The 17340-nt window shown below is 32.3% G+C and overlaps 1 protein-coding gene across 16 annotated transcripts in view; it reads left to right on the top strand.

The window, feature by feature from the left end:
• LOC142330069 (uncharacterized) overlaps window positions 1-14698 on the top strand; it is a 48949-nt gene extending 34251 nt beyond the window's left edge. For 9 of the 16 annotated variants that reach the window (XM_075375109.1, XM_075375102.1, XM_075375114.1 and 6 more), the window contains 2 exons: window positions 1512-1631; window positions 14461-14698. In XM_075375109.1, the coding sequence (XP_075231224.1) occupies window positions 1512-1631; window positions 14461-14488 (148 nt within the window). In that variant the 3' untranslated portion in view covers window positions 14489-14698. Of the gene's footprint in view, window positions 1-1511; window positions 1632-9032; window positions 10122-14460 lie in introns of those variants that run through there. The other 7 variants (XM_075375105.1, XM_075375104.1, XM_075375107.1 and 4 more) reach the window with 5 other exon arrangements.
• The last annotated feature ends 2642 nt before the right edge of the window (window positions 14699-17340 follow it).

Below are 17340 nucleotides of genomic sequence, written 5' to 3'. Positions count from 1 at the left end.
TTTGTAATTTTACTACCTAAGTAACAAAATTCTAAAACTTCTGGTATAACATAACATGTAGTAAGTAAATAATATTCAACCTGAATTTTTTCCTGACAATAGATCCATGCCACTTAGAATTTTACTCGTTTTTGGTTTCTGCCGAAAGAACAATATGATCAGCGAATCTTGAACTTTTTTATTTTTTATCTATGAACAGCAACATCGCTATAGACTTCAACCTTAAATTCAATTATCATTATTTCTTATATACAATGACACCTTTCTCAGTTATAATTCGCCTTTCTTCACCTTTTCTTATTACTAAAACCTGATTCTTGAACAGACTGTATGCATTTCATTTCCCTAAATCTGAATTAGAGTAAAATATTAGAAATAAACATATTCACGTGAGAAATAAAGTTATATTTTTTTTAGAGAAATAAGAGAAGAGTGAATTTTGTTGCAGAATCTTACAAAAAGGATGACAAGATATTATATTATAGTAATCAGGATTATTATAAAATTTGATTCTAGAAAGAAGTGTAGAAGGTAAAACCAATAAAGGAAGACAAAATCCAATCGTATGAAATAAATAATTGCCATATTCAGCTAAGACTAGAAAAATGACACAGAATGGAATGTAATGGAAGAAATACATTAAACCAGTAAAATTAGTAGAAACTTGATGTATCTACTCAGTTAACCTTGTCAAGTGAATTTAAATCCAGGTTCATGATACTATAACATATCACCAATCAACAGACAACTGATTTTCTTTGTTAATAAAATAATATATCTGTTTTTTTTTTAGATTACATTTTTTGTCACTTGACATGTGTCACTGAATAATTATTCTTGTACAGGAGACAACATTAACCTTCCTGGTTTTCATTGAATAAAATGTAAATAAATAAGTCGCATAAACAATACATTCCTTTTGCAATAGAGGAAAGAATTAAAATCACATAACTCTGTTAGTGAAAAGATTTTTGTTCTAATTTTAGATACATTTTTAAAAAATCACTTTTCATTAAATGTATAAAACAATCTTTAAATATGAAGATAATTACATAATTTTTCTTTGTTTTTTTTTGTCAGTTATATGTGACTGATTAAATTTAATAACATTTAAAAAATGTGAATATCATACAAATTATTTACCCAATGTGACATTTAATATTTCTGTCATCCACCATAAGTTTACAAAATTTGTAATTTTGAAATTAAAGTATTTCATTGAAACAAATAATTAATATTTTACAAATGGTGTATAAATAAATAAAAAAAATACAAAAAAAAGTAAATAAAACAAATTGATAAGATATATGAAACCTGTTTTTGCAAATTTCCATAGATTTTTAATTTTTTATATTTTGATTAGAAATATATTATTTTGATAAAATCCTTCTTAGGTAACAAATGATAGACATAAAATTAGACATACATTTATTACAGAAAAGGTAAAGCACAAAATAATTTACTGAATACATATTTATTTCCTGTTTTTTATATATTTGTTTTAATTTTAGCTCAATAGCAATTACTACAGATAACTCAAAATTAACAATTGAATTAAATACAAGCAGTCAAGATAAAATTGTTATAAAATTTAGTAATGCCATAATAACTTATCGTGGAGGAGGTAACTGGTAAGTAAAAACACAAGTAATAATCACAATAATTAATGAAAGATTATTTTCAAATAGCATGACACATTCATCAAGTAATGCACCTCAATATTTTATAAAGTGATATTGGTTTGTTTGGCATTTCTCCCACCACCACCCCATTCAGTCGCACTAAAGCATAAGAACGAATATCTGTGCCGCAAACGGCTACTGAGCCTCGAAACAGTTTAGCGACCAGTGTCCTAAATAGCTCCTAGAACTTACTTAGCAGCGTGAGCGGACTAAGCGCAGTGCCATACACCACCGACTTCCGTGTCCCAATCGCTCACTTGTCATATATTTACTAAAATGGATAGACACACCCCGTCAACTACTAAAAATATATATGACATACATAAATAAAAAAATTACTTCGTCTAGACAGTAACTCGCTGCGCTGAATGCCAGCAAGTACCTGCCCACCATATTAAAGCGCTTGGAGCCTTAATTGGCTGGTGATCAACCATACATATCTCTAGGTTGGTTTCCCTCAGCAGTGCGGTATGAGTCGTCCGCTAAGTTATAACGTCACAGGTGAACGGTAGAATTAAATAAATGAATACTATTTTAAGTTAAAAAAGTATCTAAAGTGTCCGCTATTACCGCGCGAATTAAACACGGTATGCGTGCGCGCTTAAATTAAAATCATCGAATTAAATAAACAAAAAAATAATTATATTTAAATAAAATGATAAAGACTATAAATTGTGTGTGTAAGCCGTGCATCAGAAAAAAATTTGCCTTACGGGAAATTCGTGCAACTGTGTTGTCAGTTTTGTTACTTATATGAAAGATTGTTTCACAGCTTACATAACGTTGACTCATCGACTAGCTGTGTTAATGTTTACATCATAACTTATTTATAAAAAGCGTGGAATAAAAATAAATTACGATTAATAAATGTGAACTGATAGGAGATAACCCTAAACATCCGATTCCAACAGTTCGATCTGAACGCTGAACGAATCAATTATCAAAAACTAAATACCTCGACGTGAATTTTTTTCTTTATTTTTTACTTCGGATTCTAATTTTCCCGCTGGCGTTGTGACAACTGTAATCGGCTGTCAACCTGTATTTATAGGAGGAAATAAAATTAAAATAATTTAAACTTACGCTTAAATATAATGCATACTGAAACGTAACGGGTGTACAAAATGTCATCCAAAGCGTCAAGTGTTGACATCTTGTACTTTCATTTATCTACTATAAATGTTTCAAACTCGTTAGCCCGTGCTCTCTCATTTTTTGTCAATCACCATTGTTAAGAAGTCGAGTACACTTGCTATGTAAACCGGCCTCAAACAACGTGCAGTGATCTGAATTTCTAAAAGTGGGAAAAGTGAACGCTAGTGTTATTTATGTTTATCTAAAAGATTTTATGGTGAAACCACCATTCTAGTACTGATTACTATACTAATTCACTGAAGAGTTTTTCTCAATTATTTTTCGGGGGGAAAAAAAATCATTAATAATTTCTACCTTTTTTACAGTATAAGAAAAGAGTTTGTAATGTGTTGCAAATTTATTTCTCTTTTCCCAATTAATAATTTTACCCCATTATTCATGCTCAACGAATTTCTTCATTTAGGGTGTAATTAAACTCAGTTTTTTCTGTAAATTTTAATTAATTATAATTTTAACGAAATATATTAAAGATAAAATATATTTAACAAAAAGTTTTCATTAACATTTATTTTTTTTAAATACTAATATAATTAAAAAAGTTTAATTGTAAAAAAACCAAAAATGTTTGTGTTCAGGAAATGTTTCACTTCACTAAATTTAATAAAAATAATTAAATTACAGTTAATGTTTAGCCGTCTGCAAGGATTTACGGCTTGTTCGGCTTAAATAAATAGAACTTAATTCACAAAAATTAATGCATGAAAAAAATACTGTTAAGATAATGATAAGTTTGAAAAAAAAAACAATTTCACACGTACGTGTATAGAATCGGGTATCATTTATGTTATTTAAAATTTACTTTTAATGAGAAACATAAATTTTCATTTAAAATGGGACTTTTAAAATTGGATCTTTCTGATAGCTCGGTTCGGTTGTACTCGGTTACGGTCGGATTTACACAGCTCTTGAATACATGGCTCCGTTCGGATGCACTCGGCTCCTGACGATTCAGCGGCTCCGTACAGTTCACACGGCTCCTTACTAATGTATAAGTAGATCATGCTGTCTTCAATCGGTACCACAATGATGTTTTTGAAGGGCCGTTTAGCTGCAACTCGCCATCCGCGGGTTGTGGTGGACGGTCGTTCTATTAGGTATGTCACTTTTCAGAAATATCTGGGTGTCATCCTTGATGAGAGGCTTCTCTTGAAGGAGCACCTTCAGTATGTGGCGAAGAAGGCAGTTGATGCTTTCTTCGGCGTCCGTAGAGTTATCCATCCCGATTGGGGGTTGAATTTCCGTACCATGCGGATTCTTTATAAAGGCGTCTGTGAGGCCAATATGTTGTACGCTGCGCCCGTCTGGGCTCATCGTTTACAACACCAATGTTATAGGGACATTATTTTACGAGCCCAGCGTCTTCTTCTGTTAGCGGTTGTCGGTGGTTACAGGACTGTCTCGCGAGAGGCAGTGACTGTGATCGCAGGCATCAAACCTGCGGATATTTCAGCTACGGAACGTAGCCAGCGGTATGTTGCTAAGAACATTTGTTCTTACTACTACATTGTTGTTCTTACTACTGGGCGTATGCGTGAGATCGAAGACCAAGGTTTTGACTCTTGGCAAGATAGGTGGAACACTTCTTTAACAGGTCGTTATACGCATGGTATATTCCCCGATGTTAGAGAGTTGCGAGCGATTAGCTGGGTATTCCCCAATCGGCATACCACTCAGTTCCTCTCAGGACATGGTGCATTTAGGGACAAATTGGCTAAGTTTAGGTCGGTTGATTCCGGCTTCTGTCCGGACTGTAGGGTCGATGACACTGTGGACCATGTCCTCTACATATGTCCCCGGTACGAAGCTGAACGTACCAGAGTTACTAGGGAACTCGAGAGAGTAAACTCTGTTTTGGATCTACGAGTCAACTGGAGGACTCGTAGTGAGTGGAAAATAGTTGCTGGCTTCCTCGCCCTGAGCAGGACCGCCGAGGGGATCTAGTAGGTGATAGGAACCTGGGTGGCTAGGGACCGCCTGGGCAGTTGACTGGCCGAAGGTAGGCGCTTAGGCAGCGTGCCTCGGTTAGATGTATTGGTGGTATGCATTGAATCAGGCTGTCGGCGGAGTTGCGGCCGTTGTCGGCGGGCGGGGTTACTCTTGCCCGGCGGGTGCGGTCGCGCTCAGACGAGGGCATTAATGAGTTAAAGTCACTGTCGGCGGGGCTTCTCTGGGTGCTGCTTAGGTGGTACGTAGGGGAGTCTTGGCGGCAATTGCGAAAGATGGTGAATGTCACGCGGGACTCCGTGATGGCGCTGTGCGGGAGTAGGCGTTGATTCTCCTCTCCCGGGCAGACCGAAACGGAGTCAGATAGAAACTCATTTAGAGTATTAAGCGGGGTTCTTAAGGGAACTAGGTCTAAATTTCGATGTACAAACTTTAGTGGGAAGTTTATTGTGGAGGTTGTTAGTGCGGATCTGACATTCAGAAAGTGGCTCTTTATAGTAGGATCTAGGCGCGGGGTCTTCTTTCCGCAGTTAGGTTTCCTAGCTTAGTTCTTGAAGGCGACGTGGTAGCTGCAGGTGTCCGTTGTCTTCATTCTGAAGGCATTAACATGTAAATCTATCTCGGGGTGAATTTTTACCGATGTAGATGTCCCTTGGGGCATCTGCATCGGTGGCATCTCTGCGGGGCCTGAACTGTAAGCTGTGTGCGCAATCAGTTTGAGGGCGAGAAGAAGTCCTCCGTTAAAGCCACTGCTGGCTAGGAACGGAGGGGGTGGTTTAGCGACCGGACACGCTACGAGGTGGGATCTTCTCCCCTCGAGGGGGAATCGAGATGTCTTCAATCGGTCGGCTACAGAGCGTAGCCAGCGGTATGTTGCAAAGAAGGGAGGCCTTCTTACTTCAGGCCGTATGGGTGAGATCGAAGACCAAGGTTTTGACTCTTGGCAAGATAGGTGGAACGATTCTTCAGCAGGTCGTTATACGCGTGGTATATTTCCCAATGTTAGAGAGTTGTGAGCAGTTAGCTGGGTATCCCCCAATCGGCACACGACGCAGTTTCTCTCCGGACATGGTGACTTTAGGGAGAAATTGGATAGGTTTAGATTGGTCGATTCCGGCTTCTGTCCGAACTGTAGGGTCGATGACACTGTGGACTATGTCCTACACATTTGTCCCAGGTACGAAGCTGAGCGTACCAGAGTTACTAGGGAACTCGAGAGAGTAAACTCCGTTTCTGGATCAACTGGAGGACTCGTAGAGTCCTCCAGTTGACAAGTAGATCCAAGTTGACAAGTGAATGTCAAGCGGGACTCCGCGATGGAGCTGAATTGCAGTAGGCGTTCATTCTCCTCTCCCCGGTAGACCGGAACGGAGTCCGTTAGCTTTGCACTCATGTTGAGTTTAATGTTAGCGGGGGGTTCTGTAAGGGAACTAGGACCAAATTTCGCTCTGATTAACACTTTTAGTGGGGAAGTTGTAGTGGTAGTTTTGCTCGAATCCGAGACATTCAATAAATTGGCTCATTAAATAGTTAGGGCTAGGCGCGGGATCTTCATTCCGCGGTTAGGCTTCTGGCTTAGTTCCTGAGGGCGACGTGGTAGCTGCAGGTGTCCCTCGGGGCATCTGCATCGGTGGCATCTCTGCGGGGTCTGAACACTGTGGTGTGCAATCAGTTTGAGGGCGAGAAGATGTCCTCCGTTAAAGCCACTACTAGCTATGACCGGCGGGGGTGGTGTATAGACCGGAGGGGGTGGTGTAGTGACCGGACAAGCTTCGAGGCGGGATCTTCTCCCCTCGGGGGGAATCGAGATGTCTTCAATCAGTCTCCAAGAATTCAACATAAATTAATTACATGATGTTATGTATATACTTACAAGTTTAATAATGTTTTATATATATGTAAATGACGATTATAATTTACAATAAAAAATAATTTATAAACGCAACTACATAAAAGCTTTTAATTTATTTAAAAGAACCAGCGATCGTCGACAATGCGAATAAACAAGGTATTGAACAATTAAATTTTTCTTTCAATGTTAATCAAAATCCTAGTAGTCTTTAACACTCTACCTGATTTTCTGATTATTAATATTTACTTTCAAGATAGGGTTCAGTTAATCTCAAGAATTTATTCCACAAACTTTAATTAATTGCAACACTTTTATGAAATGTATAAATATTTTAACATATTATACAAGAATTACTTCTCAAAAATGTATTTTTTTAAATATTAAAATAATTAAGAATCTTTAAACTGTAAAAAAAGAATTTTAACTAAAATTCTTGTATTCTAAAAAAAAATCGATTTTTCGGTGAAAAAATCATCTTATGGTTTTAATTTTTCTAAAGATCCTTCCTTTTTGCATTTCCTATACTAATGATAAAGCAGCGTAGAGATTTCAAATATTAATATCATCATAATAATCATTAATATCAGTGTATAATTAATATTATCATCATCATCATTTGGTATCCTGTCTGTTGTCTGGTCGCTGGCACCACTGTCTCCATCTGTTTCAGTCATTAGGCCTTGGAAGGGGCTGCTTATTGTTCATTTTTTGAACAGAATGCAACGTACACATTAGGAAAAAATTAATTAAATATTCTTAGTTTGAATTTGTGTTTTCTGCAATTATTATTAACTCCTTTTGTTTTTTTCCCGGAAGATCCGAATGGGAAGTAATTTTCTCTCCGGAATATTTAAGAAAATAAGACATCACCTCAGTGGTGTCTGAGTGATATTCAGTTGCCTTCTGTACCCTAATGCCTTTGACCTCCTATAGAAGTTTCTTCCGCCTTTGGGAACGATTTTTCACCCCCGGGAAATAGTATGCCCCAAATCCGTACTGCTCATCCGCCTTCCGAAAAGGCCGTTACCACTTGTAGGGGCGGAGCTCCTTATCCTGAGAGCTGTTTGATCTCTTCATTCGTTAGCCTTTTATATAATATACTAACTACACGAACCAACTTTAATATGTATAATCACTGCCCCCTTTCCAAATACGGGGAGGTGAATTTAAGGATTTTCTCTTATGAAATCTAAGAGTTAATTGGCATTTATTAGTACTTTTAGAGAGAAATATAATAATATTTACGATAAGAATGAATGAGGTCCGATCCTTTTGCATGTATTACTGCGCGCTCTGATACTACTAATTCTTTGAGAAATTTCTTGTTGAACGAGTTTTGCGGTGGTAAATTACGTTCTTATAGAATATATTGCATTAGAAGTTGATAAAACGAATGTTGAGGAAAAACTTTATTCGTGCACCTTTAGTAACAAATATGTCTTAATTCGTTGTGTTCGTATACAAATTGCACAAAAATAAATAAATAAATCTTTTAGTCTAATCGATGCGTAATAAACAATAAGATAAATCACATGAGGAATGGTAAATATGCTACCCCACACGTGAAAAAAGGAACTGCCACACTAACCCCTTCCCCGTAATTGTTTTAATATATTTTTAGTCTACTGGGCTGATCTAGTGGTTAACTTGTCGCAAATCAGTTCTTTAAAAGCTGATTTTCGAAGTCGATCATTTTGAGGTTCAAATCATAGTAAAATTTACTTTCTTTTATACGGATTTGAATACTAGGCAGTGGATAAAGGTGCTCTTTGGTGGTTGGGGTTGGATTAACGGAACGTCTCAGGAGCGGTCTGCCTTAGTTTGTACAAGATTATTTTTTGTACATCTCATTTATATGTCAAACAAATTATCTTCAACTCATTGGACCGTATAGGGGTTTTTTATTGTTCTCTACTGGATCGTATTACAACTTAAACATTAGGAAAATAAAAAAAATGACTTCTTATAGTTTGTATTTGTACTTTCAGTAATTATTATTTCAATTTAACAAATAGCTTTCTTCAATTTTCTAATAATTTTTTTTGAGTTCTTTTTTGGTGAAATATCAATAAAGATATTGAAATGTATATTTACTTTACTAAGATCATACAATATATGTAGCTAAATTATAACTTATTTATCTCAACTTCCTTAATAGTGATTCACATTCAGAATTATGTAGGGTTGCAATTGTAAATTTTTAAGTATCGAAACGTTCGATTTTGTATTACAACAGACTGCAAATATAAGTATTCACACAGATGCAGGGGGTTGACTACACGATAATGTAATGAAATATCCACATTAATATGGATATTTACATGCATAACAGGCCAAACTTAAATTTTAAAAAAATAATTATTTTCTAATTTTTAATTTAGATTAATTTTATTTTTCAGGTTGTATTAATAAAGTTTATTAAGATATGGAAAAAAACAATTTGTTAGTAATAATTTTCTGTGTATTAGGTGGGTACAGTAGACCAGCAGAACATAATACTAAATTACAACCAACTACCAGTCAAAAAGTTGATGGTGAACATATCTATAATACAAAAGAAATTAACACAAATCAAAAAATCAATGATAATAGTATTCAAAAAGGTACCACAGCAAATAAACTGATTTCTAATAGTTCAACTGAAGATGTAACTTTGGTGCATAATAATAATAATAAATATTATAACAACCATACATTTACAAATATAGATGATAGCATAGCTACTACACCAGCAACTGTAAGTAATTCTGACAAAAATGTTACTTCACTCCTACCTTATTCTCAGCTTTCAAGTCGTCCAAATATTGAAAAACAAGAATCTTCTACAATCTCCTCCATAAAACCTTCAAATGCATTTTCAACTTCTCAATCATCAGTCGCGCCTAACTCAGACACCATGAGTTCTAATACCAGTAACCAAACTACAAAAAATAACCACACATCTACACCTTCTGATGAAAATTTATCTCATAAACAATCTAATCCTACAAAAACATCAGAAGATCCTACAGCAGATGATGGCAATTCAATTACAGAAGTTTTAAACTATCTGTCTCAAAAAACCAAAAGAGATGGAGAAGATTATGATTCTGGGTTAAAAGATACCGTTGAAAAAGATAAGCACAACCGTTTTGTGATCAGAGAGATTTCATGTTTATTTTTTGAGTTTTAAATCTGCATGATATCTTAGTTTTATATTTATGACATAAAAGGACATTTCTTTTATTGTTTTAAATACCTATCTTTCTAGATATATAAGCATATAATCCAACTTATACATGGGGCGTACATCATGAGAGTTAATCAGATTTGAATGATTAATAGTTTTAGGCTTATTTAAACTAACTTTACTATTTTCGATTACTTAAAACTGTATATTTTCCTTTTCTGTCAATGATTTTTTTTTTCTTTTTTAATTTATATATATTGTTAAACATTGGTTGAAATATTAAATTGTTTCGTAAATTAATATATCTTTTTTCAATGTACATTTTTTAAAATTTATTTACGTATTTTTTATTTTCTCAGTAACAAGTGATGATGGTTGTTAGAGAACTGGAATAGCCAACTGGTTTTAGATTTAAGTAATTTTTTAAATATCTTTTAGAGCTTACTAGATTTCAAATGTGTATATATATTACTAGCTTCCCATCGTAGCTTCGCTTCCACTAAATGGTTACTAATGTTTCACCGTAACAGTCATTTTTCTATTTTATATTCTTTAGTCATGTAACCGGAGATAAGTGTAGCCACTTGCATATATACACTTATGGTGGCAGCTGCTGTGTTGGTTGAGCCACAACGCCGTATACCTTCGCACCTCTTAAAAACCTATAATGATTTTTAAATATTTATCAAGAGTATTTGCAAGACCAAATCTACAATATCTAGTTTACTATAGGAGGAATTAGGAAAATTTACAATCATTGTTCAATACGTTTATGTTTCTTCATCCCTTTCAAGGTCAAATTTCAAAAATCTAGAAATTAGTTTATTGATTACACTCACCTTAAATCAGGTTGATTTCTTCATTTGTTACCACAAAAAAATAAAGTTTAGAAAGAAATCAAAAATCCATTTTAACACTTTTAATCTCTGAATTTGAAAACATTTAGAAATCAATTTTTAGATATTCATATTAATGTTACACACACCAAAAATTAAGTTGATATCTACATCTGTTACAGAGAAATAAAAAAAAAATAATTTTATTGTCAATCCATTTTAACCCATTAAACTCGGAATTTGAAAGTGGATTTTCTTAGTATGTACTTATACCGTAACGAGAAAGTATTACAACAAATTTATCTTCAGTAGTTTTTGCTGAGCGGTGGTCACTCATGACATGTTTTATATACATATATACACACACATAGCATTCCCCGTCACGGCTTCGCCCAAGATAAAGTAACCAACTTTCCTAAGAAAATTAAATTGATAGAACTTCCGAGTATATATTTTTTGTGGCGTTTTGATTTTCTGGTACCAGAATGTATTGACTTTACGAATTACTAGTTCTGGAAAGTCCAACATATAATTGTCCATGAAGGAACAGTCTGACCGTAAATCAATTCCAATGTGTTTGAATGTCTGGCCTTGCGCTTTACTGATTATTATAGCAAACGAAAGTTTTATAGGGAATTGCAGCCTCTTGAATTGAAATAAGTCTGTTGGGATCATTTGAATACGGGGTATAAGAGCAAGCTCTCCTGTAGTTGAACCTGTTAAAACAGTAGCCTTAATGATGTGATTTCACAACACTTTGATTTGTAACCTCGTGCCGCTCCATAACCTTGCAGGTTTATGGTTTCGTACTAAAATAATCAGAACTACCATATTAATACTGAGACTATGAGATTGAAAACCTGCAGGATTAAGAAAATTCTGGACGATGGTGGTCTGCATCTTCAGTATTGATTACAGAATCTAGAGATTGATATTCTTTGCCCTTCAACTTTTTCTAAAATCATATTATTAATTTCAAATGCAGAAATATTTTGAGGAGTTATGATAGATCTTTCGCAAAGTCACTCGTACGGTTTTGGTAAAAGTTTACTAATCTCTGGATAAATATTGGAAATGAGATCATCGTATTTTAGTTACTAACCATACCAATACGCGACAATGAGGTAAGCCTCTTTTTTGCCACTTGACATTTAGTGCATAGCAGTTGACCGAACCAAATATTTATTTATTTTTTTCAAATGGAAAACTCTGTGTATAATATGTGTATCAGTAGTTTGTTTTTTCTGTCCACTCAGGATTGCACATAAGAGTTATAAATAAATCTTGACAACCATGTTTACACACGTATGTCATAGCATCCTTTGATTTCTCATGAATATACCATGGTGAATCAGTAAAAGATGAGGGAAGTATAACACTCTGACCCATGTTGTTAGCATTAACATTGGTGTCTTGTACAGTATCTTGAAGATCAATGCAATCATCAATTTTTTTTATTATTAAAAATAAAGGCTCATCTTTCAGTGATAATTTTGGCCTTCATGTTAACACAATATTGATTAAATTATTTTCTGTAATAATGTAAAAAATTGTCAATGTTATGAATGCAGGAAACCTTTATTTTATTCATTATTATTTAGCGGAGTAGTTAAATAATAACCAACCATCTTCACCTTTTAAAATCATGAGGGGATATTGTAAAGGATCATAAGAGCGATGAAGCTCAGACACACACATTATATCCATCATGACAACATAATCTCTAGGTCCTTTATCTTGCCCAACGGGCTGGTCTAGTGGTTAACTCATCATTGCAAATCAGCTGATTCAAAGCCAAGAGTTTTAAGGTTCAAATCCTAGTAAAGTAGTTACTTTGTATAAACATCTGTATAATTAAATATACTGGAATGCACCATGCTAAGGACTTTCAGAAATTTCAAGGATACAGCCTAATAGTAACCAAAAAGATTGTTTGTTCATATCAACTGAAAAACATAAATGAAATATACTTCAGTTGAGAAAATCAAAAATTAAATTTTAGTCGTAACCAAGAGATCCTAGAACAATTAAATATAATTACTTTCTGTATTTCAAAACCAGTTATTCTCATATCAGCAATAATATTGTTTGTTCTCTTAACTAGTGGGATTAAAAGCATCACTTTTTGATTGTTATATGAATATTTATTACAGTCTTTCTAATTTTATTTTGGAATGATAATGATGACCGGATTATCTTGTAAATTTTTTTGGCTCTATGGTAAGAGAGATAAAGTGACAATTAATTTATCTTCACTATAATTTCATGAAGTAATAATACAACTATATCAATGATTTTTTTTTAATGTATAAATTCCACATATTTGGAAAAAAAGATTAGGGTTTTATAGGGTAATAAATATTAACTTTATACCTAAGAATAGTTTATTCAATTATACTTTAACTGTTACCAAATTATAAGATGTTTTTTTATTTGTCTCAGTTCTTTAATAATTATTAGTATTTCTAATCCCTTTCCACTTCCTCCTTTCCATCTTCTGTTTTAGACAGTTCTATTGGTAAATGTGATCTAGTCAAAAATTTCTCTGAATAAAAAAAAAACTTATTTTTTTATTTATTAAAGGAGGAGAGCAGATTCGTTTTCTTTAGCACCTCCTTGAACTTCATTCTACATACTGTCTGCCTATTTCAGTATTTTTGTTCCACTAATCAAAACCTAATTACTACATTCCATTAGTAGTTAATAACTACTTGGAAGTGAATTCAGTTTTATTATTATAATGCCATTTTTAGGCTCAACTAAAATTTTAACTGAACAAAATTTTTAACAAAGGTTGTTTTTGTCTTTTAGAAAAATGTTTCTTCAAATTTTTGTTTTTAATTAAAAAACAATTTATATGTGGTTAGACTGGGTTACATCTATAACAACTCTTTCTTTTTCCTGTTTAGCCTTCAGGAATTACCATTCAGGTATTACTTCAGAGGATGAATTGAAAATGATATGCATGAGTGTAAATGAAGTGTAGTCTTGTACATTCTCAATTCAACCATTCCTGAGATGTGTGGTCAATTGAAACCCAACCACCAAAGAATACTGGTAACCACGATCTAATGTTCAAATGTGTTTAAATAGAACTGCCTTTACTAGGACTTGAACACTGGAAGACTCCATCCAACTCAGTTGGAAGACGCTGGAGAACTCTCAACTTCCAAATCAGTTGATTTGGGAAGATATGTTTACCACTAGGCCAACCCAGTGAGCTACCCTCTCATTTATCTCCTTAAATCTTTACTTTTCCTTCTCTTTATAATAATATATATATATATATATATATATCTTTAAAAAGTAGTTTTTCTTTACTTCTTTTTAATGATTACAAAATTTTTTTCCGAAAAAATTTATAAATCTTCTACTTATTAAGTCTAATACAATTACTAAGTAATAGTATACCTGTTCTTTCCTTCTGATAACTGAAGAACATAACTTATGCAGTAAAAAATTGATCAATCTGTCTTTTTTTTTGTTTATTTTAATCTATTAATAGCAATTATTTTATAATTTTAAATATTATAATTACATTTTTTTCACTAATATAAAAAAGATTCAACGATTTTTTAGTAGTTTTTTTTTCTAATTGATTAATAATCATTATATATGAATTTTATTTATTTATTTATTTTTTTAATAACGATAGAAATAATGGAATATTATTATCAATTAAAAAATGCTTAAATTTATTTATATATTTTTTTAACTTTTCATTTAGAACAATTGAAAATATATCTTTAAATGTATATGCATAAATGTAAAATTATATAATCATTCATTTTTTTATTATGTCATATTTTTGTCATGTTGCAGCAAAATTAGAAAATTCAATCAGCATTAAATTAAGCAATTACTATCTAACAACAACATTATGCATACTTCACTTTGTAGTGACATAGAAATTATAAAAATACTACAGGGACATGTCTTCTAATTTGAATTAAATAAAGACTTTGCAAATTTGTAAAAAATAAAACAAAAAATGTATATTTGTACCAAAATAAATGTTTTATGTTATGTTATTGAGTAATTAAAATAAGTAATTTTTAAATTAACTTTTTTCATTACATGCCTTTATTATTCAATTTTTGCTGACAAAAAATTGTATATAAATAACAATTCAAAGTGAAAATACAACAACAAGTTAAAAATCCACTTTGTAAATATCTTAAATTAGATTAATATTCTACATAGGGGTATTCAAGACTGTTATACACAAATTTAAATAAGATTTCCAGGATAATCGCAGTTAATAATATAATCAAGAGAAACCACGTAGCTAGATTCCCACAAACCAGTTACCAAGGTACCATATTGAAGGTAAATCTAATATAAAAAAAAGATTTTATCCCCTTCTTTGTAATACTTGTACACATCTTGTACGAGTATTATATTGAAGCAAGTCTTCTCCCAGTTCATTGGTTAAACAATGTTATAAGTTCTGACAGAAAAAAGAAATGAAGTTGTACATTTTTTTTTTGTATCAATCAGTATGTTTATTAGCTACTAAAAAATGTCAACAGCACACAGTAGAGTTCAGTGAACAAATACAGGTTTGGCCATTGCATTCTACCTTATGTCACATCCTTCAGAATCCAGGATATTACTTCCTGAGACAGTTCAGGAGTTACTGTAAGGAAATACAGTTTTATTGTCTTATACCCACCGGGTTGCTCTAGTGGTGAACAAGTCATCGCAAATTAGCTGATTTAGAAGTCGAGAGTTCTACGGCTCAAATCTTAGTAAAGGCAGTTATTTTTCCATGTATTTGAATAGTAAATTGTGGATACCAATGTTATTTGGTGGTTGGGTTTCAATTAACCACACGTCTCAGGAACGGTCAACCTGAGACTGTACAAGACCACTTCATTCTCTGAAGTAATACCTTACAGTGGTTCCAGAGGCTGAACACAAAAAAAGAGAGGTCCTTTATCTTTATCAACCAGTAAATCAGCAACTTCATTAGTAGTTGGAGCATTATAGCAACCCCTATGCTGATTAACAGCTACACAATCAGTATGAATTTTTAATATAAAATCTTCCATGTTACCGAAAAATGTGTTATCAGTACTGCATTTAAACTCTCTGATCAAATTATTATATTCCAGCAAAAGTTACTGGAGTTCTGTTATTTTAGTTCATTCTTCAAGTTTAGAAAAAATATTGGTACGAACAGAAGTTTGATCAACATCAGAAAGGAAATAAATTTGTAAAAATTGGTGATCGACACCAGGTGCTTGCAATAAACTTCCAATGTGATGGTAAACTTGACCTTTAATTTTAAACGTAGACATAAATTACCTTCTACAATTTGTTTGGCACCGAAAGAAGTTATCTGAAATAAAGTGTTGTATTTTCCAACATTATCGAGAAAATGTTTTGACAAAGGATGAAATCCTAAAACTTAACTGTTGATTGGTTCTGGTAGCTCATTAAGTGTAGGAAGTGAAACTTCTACACCAGAACATGTGGAAAAAGTGATGACATGTGGTGTGGTCGTGGTTTTAATTTTTTTTTACATTACGAATTTTTAAATTCGTTAATTTGCAACTTACGTTTTAAATTTTCATCTAAAACTCTAATTTTTTTTAGCAATTATTTTTGCTTACATTATATTGCAACTTTGAATGCAACTGAATATTACAGTTTTGATATAGCTTAAAATTTCTGATTTAATAATCTTTTATAATTTAAAAAAATGTATCATAAAAATCTTTTGATATCCTACTCGCTAAATTCAAAATTAATTTCTCCCTTAAATAAGTACCAATAATCAATAAATCTAATGGATATATATCCTTTGGATTCACTTTATATAGGATATTTTGTTGGCCCGAATTCGGGTCGACTAATTTTTCTGAATAATAATTAATTCTTTAGTTTGCTTATTTTCAAACCATTTTTTAAATCTTTTTCCACCATCTTGACATAACTTTGTCGCGTTAAAAAAAACCTGTATTAGTTTATTAATTTAAAATTACCAAAATACCATAAGAATAATTATATTTTATTTGTTCGTAACATACATCGATTAAGGCCATTCCAAGATCAAAATCCTACAAATACATATATAAATAAAAGCAAAAATTTAATCAATAAGTCAAAATATGCTATTCCGGTTGATAAAAAAAAATATTAATAATTACTCCACGTATATAAAGACCTTACCAAAATTACATAAAAATAACACGCCATTATTAATAATAATAGATTTTACAAATTCATCAATATAATTTTTAAGCAAATTTTTAGTGAATATATTAAAGAATTTAGTTAAATTAAAAACACTTATAATTTAAAAAATGGTTATAGTATCAAAGATATTTTGCATAATATTAACATAAACAGCAACACAAAATGCATATCTTTAGATATTTGTAGTATGTGCTCTAATAAGGACATAAAAAATAAAACTTTATCATTAAAAAACATTTGAACAACAATAATGAAACAAATAAACATTACACAAACGAATTAAGTAATATGATAAAAATATGTTGTGAATGCAGTTACTTTACTTTCAAAAATCAATATTATAAACAACCATTTGGCTTGGCTATTGGTGAACCGTTGTCGGCAATTTTGGTAGATATATATTTGCAATTCTTATATCAATAAAATTTTAATTCAACATAATATACTATAGTATAAACGTTATGTAGAATACACTATAATTTTATATATATATATATA

Source organism: Lycorma delicatula, chromosome 9, assembly GCF_047948215.1.
Source record: "Lycorma delicatula isolate Av1 chromosome 9, ASM4794821v1, whole genome shotgun sequence".
In the NCBI taxonomy this organism is placed as follows: Eukaryota; Metazoa; Arthropoda; class Insecta; order Hemiptera; family Fulgoridae; genus Lycorma; species Lycorma delicatula.
This window is presented reverse-complemented; position numbering and strand designations above follow the sequence as displayed.